Raw genomic sequence first — 9,390 nt, 5'->3', positions numbered from 1 at the left:
CTGTGAGTTTGTATTACTTGTTTAACTGAGTTTCTATTAATTGTTCTAAGTCCTTAAATACAATTGAAGCCAGTTTAAAAGTTTTTCCTCCAGTGATACCAATAGTAAAGATAGCAAAATAGCCAAATTAGCTACTTAGCCAAAATAGCCATTTGCAAGGGGGAAAGCTTGAAGCTAATCTTAAGAACCATAAAGCAACTAACCATTCTCTTAACTCCTCTAACTTGAAAAGAGAAACAAAGCAAAGTGTTGGGGAGGGCAAGGGCAGGCAGGGAGGCAGTAAGAAAGGCTGCATTTTATTTTAAAAGTTTGGCTTGCCACATCACAATGGCCTTTTCTGGACGAATCGGTTGTTCAGTTGTTATTCAATCATGAAAGACTCTTCATGATTCCATTTGGGGTTTTCCATGGCAGAGACACTGGAGTTGCTGACCATTTCCTTCTCCAGCTCATTTTACAAATGAGGAAACTGAGGCAAACTGGGTCAAGTGACTTGACCAGGGTCACACAGCTAGTCAGTATCTGAGGCCAAATTTGAACTCAGGAAGATGAGTCCTCCTGACTCCAGAGACAGCACTTTCACACTCTACCACCTAGATGTCTTGGTAGAATATAACTGGCCAAATAAATTAGAAGCAGTCACCTAAAAGGAATTAGGCTAGATCACTCATTTGCAAATTCTTAAGAATCCAAATCAGACATAGTTTAAATGATGAAGTGAGAAATCTCTACAAAGCTGCAAATTTCAGCTCTGATCAGAGGAAAGCAAGAGTTTGCAGTGAATTTATAATGCACCAAAAAAAAAGTGCTCATTTGCAAAAGAGAAATACATCAGAGAAAGAGGATACTGGATCTGTGATTTATTTTTTCAAAAAATGATTTGGAAGCAGAGAAGCAAAAGGTTAAGAAATTAACAAAAGTAGTAAGTGAAAAATTGAGTCGGTATATAAAGAAATGCAATTCTGTGGCTTCAAAGGCTGAGTCTGGGTTCATCAGAGCCAACTGAAGATGAATGAAAAGAAATTAAAGGTCGGGTTACACTGACGAAACGTAGACTTGAGGTTTGGTTAAAAGGCAATGAGAAGTAAATACCTTCGACCTTAAAAGTAAAATAGGTATACATATTATATCTACGTACGTATGTGTAAATAAGTCAGCAGAGAACAAAGAAAAGCCCAGAATTTCAGAAAGCAGACATTTTAAGGAATTTTTAGACCTCATTGAGATAAAAGGAGAATAGCGAGGTTACCACGCCTGTAAAGCTGGGAAACATCACTTGGAAAATATCCATTACCTCCTCTGAGATTTGGAGTTCGTTTTTGCTAATGATTTCCAACTTAATTTCACAGATTCTATGGCTGTGGAAAAGCAGCTGGAATCATGTAGCAACCTTTCAAAGTGTGCAGTTTATAATTGGGATTTATATTGGGTCAGATAAATTCACTGGGGACAATTATTATTCCCACCTTAGTTGATTTATGCTCTAAATGAACAGTGCCATACCTTTGTCCCCAAAAGTAAAAGTCTCCACTCCTGGTTTGTAGATGCAGCTAATATAGAATGCCAAAGTTGGTAGATGGATGGAATGACTTTTCCATGTAGCTGAGTTAGAGATGCATTCAACTAATAAATAATGTTATTATACTGGCAATAAGTTTTGAGTTTATGTAAATCCATGAAATTGTTTTATATGAATGCTTAAATGCTATGTTTATAAATGGGGCTGCTGGGTAGCACAGTAGATACAGCACTGGGCCTGGAGCCAGGAAGACCTGAGTTCAAATCCAGCCTCAGACACTTACTATCTGTGTGATCCCAGGCAAGTCACTTAACCCTGTTGGCCTCAGTTTCCTCATCTGTAAAATGAGCTGGAGAGCGAAATGGCAAACCACTCTGGTATCTTTGCCAAGAAAATCCCAAATGGGGTCATGAAGAGTCAGACACGACTGAAACTACTTAACAACAAACAGGTTTATAAATGTCTTACAAGATATCTAGCTAGTTGCAAAAGTGGATAAGGTACTTGGCCTGGAGTTAGGAAGATCTGAGTTCAAAGCCCACCTTAGACACTTACTAGGTGTTTGACCCTGAGCAAGTCACTTAATTATTCTCAGCCTCAATTTCCTTATCTGTGAAATGTGATCAAATGAGCTATTTGTTAATAAGTGCTCCACACAATGCCTGGCACATAATAGGTGCTAAATAACTGCTGATTCCCTTCCCTTATGTGGGTAAGGATAGCCTGTATTTACAAGGTTGTTGGGAGAATCAAGTGTTTTGCAAATCTTAAGTGCTATATAATCATTAGCTATCCGACAAAGAGACCAGGATATGTGAGGTTTTTTTTTCTTTTGTTATCATACAAATTAATTCTATCCAAATGACTAAAGGCTATAATGATGCTCATGTTCTAGCCCTACAGTATATAATATTTTCAGGATGAATTGAAGTTTATTTTTGTTGTTCAGTCATGTCTGACTCTTTGTGACCCCATGGACCATAGCATATCAGGCCCTCCTAACCTCTGCTATCTCCCAAAGTCTGTCTGAAACAGAAAGTCTGTTCAAACTGAAGTTAACCCTACTGCTAATGTAGACTTGTAAGTAGTGACAAGGGGACCTGCTGAAAGGCTTTTGTAATGCCATTACTGTAAATGGTCAAAACAGCCACTGGAAGCTTCACTTTCAATGATCCTGAGTTCAAGTATGCTATACTGCAAATGAGCTTTGCTTCTAAGTAATGTGAGGTAGAAGCACCTGGTGACTGTGCTTGCAACCCCTCACCCCAACTCAAGAAGAGGATGTGTCACCTCAAAGCAAAGAGACAGAGTCGTAGGGGCCAGTATGTCTACCATCTCTAGAACCAAAGCCTGTAAATGTATTCATGATGAATGTCACTGAGTTTGAGATCTTGGGTGACTGGGAGGATAGGGGTTCCCCTGGTAAGTAATACAGAAGTTCAGGAAAGGAGAAGGATTGGGGTGGAAAAATAATGAGTTCTGTTTTGGATGTGTTGAGTTTAAGACGGCACACAGTAGGCACTCGAGTTCTGTTTTGGATTGTGGAGTTTAAGATGGTACACAGTAGGCACTCAAATTCTGTTTTGGATGTGTTCAATTTACGATGGCACACAGTAGGCACTCAAGTTTTGTTTTGGATGTATTGAACTTAAGATAACACACAGTAGGCACTCAAGTTATGTTCTGGAGTGTTGAGTTTAAGGTGGCACACAGTAGGCACTTTGTGAGGGCTTAGAGAATTGACCGGAATTTCAGTGGCAGGGAGGGTGTGGGCACAATTTGGAAAGAGTCGAATGAACAAGCAAAGGGATGAGGTTGAACAAACATTTATTCCTTGTGGCCTGGACCAGATGTCCAGCATGGGAGTTAGGGTTATCACTGCTGGATTCTGCGGATGGACTGAATCTGGAAGGTTTGAGCATGGGACCCCCACTCCCGAAAGTGTTTGTAGTCTCCTGAGTGGTGATCGCATTCCAGAACATATTGGTAGCCTCGGTAGCCTGGGAACTGGGAACAAACCCAGCTGGAAAGCAAACATAAGTTGAGAAGGAGGTGTCTTTCCTTTCACCCCAGGAGGCAGGATTAGATGCTCTCCCCGGGGGGCATGGGACCGGAGAAAGGCAGGGGCTATGCCGGGAGGCTGCAGGTTCTGGGTTGAGAACACTGGCCCCTTTTCAGTATGTAGTTCTCAAAGAAAAGGGTCTTCAGAAGGGACACAACAAAGAAACTGGTGGATATTGGGGAAAGTTTCAACTATTGGCTCCCTTCCCGACTGTGAGGGCCTTGGCGATGGGGGAGCTCATTATAATAGAAAGAAAACTGGAATCAGGAGTTTTCATCCTGGCTACCCTATATTCCTTACTCTCCGTGTGACCTCTGGTAGTCACTTAACTTATCTGGGCCTCACTCTCCTCATCTAGAAAATGAGGAGTTTGAACTAAATTATCTCTAAAGACCCTCCCCGTTCTAAGTGCTGTGATCCTTTTAGGCAGATGACACGTAAGAATTAAATGAGATAATGCACATAAATCACTTGGGAAGCCTTAATATAGAAATGTAAGCTACTATATTATCAGGCTCTTCCCTCTGTCTGCTTGTTTCCTGTCTAATTGGCCTCTCTGCCCCCATCATCCCTCCCCGGAGGAAAACAGGCTCTTAGATGTACTTACGCCCCACAATGCACTCGGAAGGAGCCCACTTCATTGTTGTCCCAGCCCATGGCTTGCAGGGAGGGGTAGTCATCACTTAGCTCTCCCTTCCTGCCCAGAAAGTTTTCCTGCTCAAAGATGGTCATCCTGGAGTCTCGGTGATTCTACAGGAAACAAAGAGGGAAATCCAGAGGCTCTCAGAGTTGGGAAGGGACCTCAACCAGGACACTTTATATTTAAAAGGGAATCCATACCCTAACATCTCCAGTAAGTGGGCAGGTGGCCTCTCCTGGGGAGTAAGGAAGGGGGAAGTCACTACTTCCCAGGGCAGCCTGTTTCACTTATGGATAGCTCTAATTGTGAGAATGTCATTCCTTCTGTCAAAGCTAAGTCTGCAGGTCCCATTTGATTCCTCTCAGAGACCTTTAGAATATAAGCTCCTTGACAGGAGAGACTGTTTTGCTTTCATCTTTGTATATGTAGTACCAAGTACAGTGCCTGGCACACAGTAGGTGCTTAATAAATGCTTGCTTACTGATCTTTCCACGGCAATATTTCTCCTTCACCATCTCTAGTATGGACCATCCAAGGTTTTGTCCTAAGGAAATTTCCCTTTCTTATATATTTACCTCCCCATCCCACTCCCTACCTGCCCCAGCAATTAACTATATCACTTTACTCCTTGTATTTAAATTTCTTCCAAATCATAGAATCACTGATTTGGAAGGAACAGGACCATCTATTCCAACTTGTGCCTAAACTAGAATAAAGTCTCTGCAACATCCCTGGCAAGTGGTCATCTGCTTGGAGACTGCCACCAATGGGGAACTCACTACCTTTTGAGACATTTTAATAGCTTTGTAAACTATCAACTAAACAGATGTAAAGTGGTATTTATTAATAGTAGTATTATTACCCAAACTATTATTATTAGGCTATCAAGGCTCAGCTCCTATCATCCAACTGCATTAAGACTTTTTTGGGTAACATTATTAACATAATAATATACTGATATTAACATAGCATCATGACGTACAATATCAATATATTAACATGACAATAATGTAATAAAGAAATAAATATTAGTATATTCTATACATTACATAACACAATCCAAAACTAACAAATTAAGTTAATAAATTATATGTTGCTATAATATATACATTGATATAATTTGATATAACAATATAATTATATCATTGTGATTAATCTAATATAGATTAGATCATATATTTCTGAATTACATCTAATATATATGATAGGGTCCCCAAAGTCTTAATGCAGTTTTGTGTATGTGCATGTGTGTATACACACACAGAGATATATAATATAACCATACACACATTTATCTATATACATATATGGGATATATGTGTGTATATATGTGTGTGTATACACACATATATACAGACACAGACACAACTGCATTTCTCTAGAATTGGTTTTCTTTGTAATATGTATTCTATTCTACGCATTTAAAAACACTCTTCTGAAGAGGTCTCTAGTCTTCAGATCGCCAAGGGGTCCATGACACAAAGGGTAAAAACCCCAGTTCCAGCCGTTGACTCTTTCCCTCTTCCCCACCGACATTTAGGCGCATTTACTGTGTTTATTATGTTGGACTCACTTGGCCGGGTACGGTACATGTTATTATTATTTTGTGTGTGTGTGAGGCAATTGGGGTGAAGTGACTTGCCCAGGGTCACACCGCTAGTGAGTGTTATGTGTCTGAGGGCACATTTGAACTCAGGTCCTCTGGAATCCAGGGCCGGTGCTCCATCCACTGCGCCACCTCGCCGTCCCCATACACGTTATTTTCCAGCAGAAGAATGTAAGCTGCCTGAGGGCAGGGACTCTTTTGTCTTTGTCTTTGTCTTTCCACCCGCAGTGCCTAGGGCAGTGGCTGGCACATTGTGGGTCCTGGGTCAAAAGCGCGCGCTGGGGGTGGGGAGGCGCCTCGGTTGCCAACTCGTCCAGCCTGGGTGGCCATCTGCGCCAACAGACGCTTGTTGAACCGAATTGAGCTGAGCCGGGCTGAACTACTCACCGCACAAGCCACAGGACGGAAGGAGGTCAGTCTCTCCACGTGGTAGGCGACGTTACCGCTCCAGGCTTCCCAGCTTGGGTACTCGCCTCGCTCCAGGACAAACTGCTGCCCTTGGAAGCCTGCGTGCTCAAAGCCTACCCACCTGCAGGGGGGGGGGGGGGGGGGAAGGAGGGGTGGCTGAGGAGGATCTAGCCTCTCCCAAGGAGCGCCGGCCGTGCCTCCCACTCCTGCAGGTGTGACCCCAGGCACCACCCTACTCCATAGCAGGCTCCCTACCCTTTCTGGACCTAGTACAGAAAGCTGGTTGGCGTTCAAAGCCTTCCACACCCGAGCCACACCCCGCCTCACCTCACTTTAACAGTCTTTCTACATCTTACTCCCCACCTTACTTAGATCTGGTGATCTCAGGGGGTGGGGGAAGGAGTCATCTAAATTGACTCTCCAGGCAAAGGGAGCTTGATTTGAACTCATCCTGGTCTAAGCGGTGTTTATCCCACGGTGTTTTCATTGGCCCGTGACCAGTATGACCATATCCTCAGGGCTTGACTAACAGTGAGAGACCTGGGTGCGTTAAAGTGGCTCTTGACCTGGGTCCACAAAAAAAGCTATGCAATCTAACCATGGGTGGAGTAGGTGGTTGCCTTCTGGCCTGATTTGAACGGCCCCAGGAAGGTCATTTAGCCAAAATTCTCTCATCCACTCAAGCTTATGAAATCCGTCCAGATCCTTCATGTCTTTGGATCAAGCATTATTCTCTACATGTGGCCTTATTTTTTCTTAACAACGTCATTTAAAAACATCAGTTCGAGTTTTCCTCTGTGGGCAGAAGAAAGCAGCTGGGAGAACTATGGGAAGTGGAGGGAGAGCTCTGAAATGGGTCCAATAATCGAGAAGCTGAAGATGAAAAAACTGAGGGGAATAAAGTGGAGAAAACTGGCTCAGAGTTCTATAACAGGTCCAACATCAGAGGCAAGAAAGGGAGCCCCAAAGGCGGGATTCCCAGACCCCAGGTCCCTGTGAGCTGAGTTCCCAGAAGGAGAGATTTCCCTGCCTGCCCGGAGGATCTTCCCCAGCCACACAGCAAACTCACGCTCCACTCTGTACTTTGATGGATCGGACAGTCTCAAAGCCGACCTCCAGAACACTGGGGCACTCAGCTGTGAATTCATGCCGTCGGCCCTGGAAACATTCCTGGTCCCAGACCACGATCTAGGTCAAAGAGGTGGGAGAGTGAGGGCAGTCCAGAGTTTGAGCCCAAACCACCCTCCCTCCACATCTCCAGCAAGGACTACCCTTCACCTCAGGCCCAATTTCCTAGAAAACTGGGAGGGAAGGACAAATTTGAATTGATGAAGGGGCAAAAGTTTGAGTAAGGAATCTAAGCACCAGTGGGCAAAAGCCCAACCATTTAAATCTTACAAAATTTGGAAGAGACCTCAGAGGTCATGTAGTCAAACCCTTATCCCCCAAGAATCCCCACTACAACACACCCAACATGTAGCATCTAGTTTTTGTGTAAAGACCGCCAGTGAAGAGCTCACCATATTCCATATTGGACCAGCTCAAATTTTCCCCTACAGCCAAACATAGGTCTCCCTCTGTAATTTTTGTCTGTTCTGCCCCAGGAAGCCAAATAAAAATCTTTTTTTTTTTAGAGGCAATTGAAGTTAAGTGACTTGTCCAGGATCACATGGCTAATAAGTATCTAAAGCTGGATTTGAACTCCTGCACCAGTGCTCTATCCACTGCCCCACCAAATATAAATCTAATCTCTGTTCTATGTCATGGTCCTTTGAATAATTGAAGATAGCTAGCGTATTCTACACATTCAATCCACTCCTACCCTACCCTACCCTACACACACACACACACACACACACACACACACACACACACAGAATCATCCTCATTTCTTTCAACCAATCCTCACAGACTTAAGGCCCTTCCTTCACCATTTTGGTTTGAAGGAATTACAGGATGATGAGATCATAGATTCCAAGGCAGACGAGGCTTTAGAAGCTATCTAGCCCAACACTCTCATTTTAGCAGACAAATAAACGGACAAACAGTGAATTGTCCATGGTCGGAAGCTAGCAATTGCCAGAGGTGAGACTTGAACCCAGATCTCACAGATGTAAAGTCCAGGACACTATTCACTCTACCACAATCTCTAGAGCACCCTACTCTGAACACTCCATCAATGTTCTTCCTAAAATGAGGTGCCCAGAACTAGTATAATACTCCAGAGGTGGTCTGACTGGGATGTAGCATGGTGCCTGGCACATAGTAGGTGCTTGATAAATGTTCATTAACTGACTGAGCGGGATAGAGAACAAAGAGAATATAATCACCTTTCAAATCCTAAATGTTATATTTCTTGTTAGCTTCTGTAGCTGCTACATCATCATTTGTTGTTTTTCAGTCGTATCTGGCTCTTTGTTACCCCATTTTGGGTAAAGATATTGTGGTGGTTTGCTATTTCCTTCACCAGCTCATTTTACAGGTGAGGAAACTGAGGCAAACAGGGTCAAGTGACTTGCCCAGGGTCACATAGCTAGTGTCTGAGGCCGGATTTGAGCTCAGGAAGATGTCTTCCTGACTCCAGGCCCAATGCTCAAGCCACTGGGCCACTTAGCTGCCCTTACCACCAGCTCCATCATACCACTGACTCAATTGAGCAGGAAGACCACTAAACATTTTTATAAAAGTTACGCTCTGACTCTGTCTCCTCCATCTTGAACTTAGAAAGTTGATTTTTTGAACCCAAAGGTAAAACTTTGCATTGGTGCCCATTCAATTTCATCTTACTATATTCAGCCCAATGTTTCCAGCCTGCCAAGACTTAATCTGAATCATGGTCAATCCCTGCGTTAGTTAGCTTTCCCTCCCAGCATCATGGTCCTAGAATATAGGGGACTGGGAGCTAGGAAATCCAAGTCCCAGGTGTGGCCCTATTGTGTAACCTGGGGCAAGTCAATACTGAACCTGCTGTTACTTCCCTTCTCTTCAACCAATCCTATCCTCTTAACCTCGGAGCCCCTCCTACTTCTGGGGTTCTTCTCTAGACACTGTAGGGTCCTGTCCCTGGGCACTGGGCACTGGGCACCATAGATTTACAGCTGCTCTCCCTTCCCCAAGCTTACACGTGGTCAGAGCTCTAAAGGACCTTAGAGATG

The 9,390-nt window shown here is 43.5% G+C and overlaps 1 protein-coding gene across 1 annotated transcript; it reads right to left on the bottom strand.

Moving 5' to 3' along the window:
* Positions 1–3,357: 3,357 nt before the first annotated feature.
* Positions 3,358–8,871, bottom strand: CRYBA4 (crystallin beta A4). Its single transcript, XM_027862351.1, has 5 exons — positions 8,860–8,871; positions 7,305–7,423; positions 6,215–6,356; positions 4,189–4,331; positions 3,358–3,542 (listed from the first exon to the last, which is right to left on the bottom strand). The coding sequence occupies exons 1-5, from the start codon at positions 8,869–8,871 to the stop codon at positions 3,395–3,397; spliced, it is 564 nt and encodes a 187-aa protein (XP_027718152.1). The 3' UTR covers positions 3,358–3,394.
* Positions 8,872–9,390: the final 519 nt, after the last annotated feature.

This window comes from Vombatus ursinus, unplaced genomic scaffold, assembly GCF_900497805.2.
Source record: "Vombatus ursinus unplaced genomic scaffold, bare-nosed wombat genome assembly UNPS02001287.1, whole genome shotgun sequence".
In the NCBI taxonomy this organism is placed as follows: Eukaryota; Metazoa; Chordata; class Mammalia; order Diprotodontia; family Vombatidae; genus Vombatus; species Vombatus ursinus.
The sequence above is the reverse complement of the archived record's forward strand: the minus strand, read 5'-3'. Positions and strand labels throughout refer to the sequence as shown.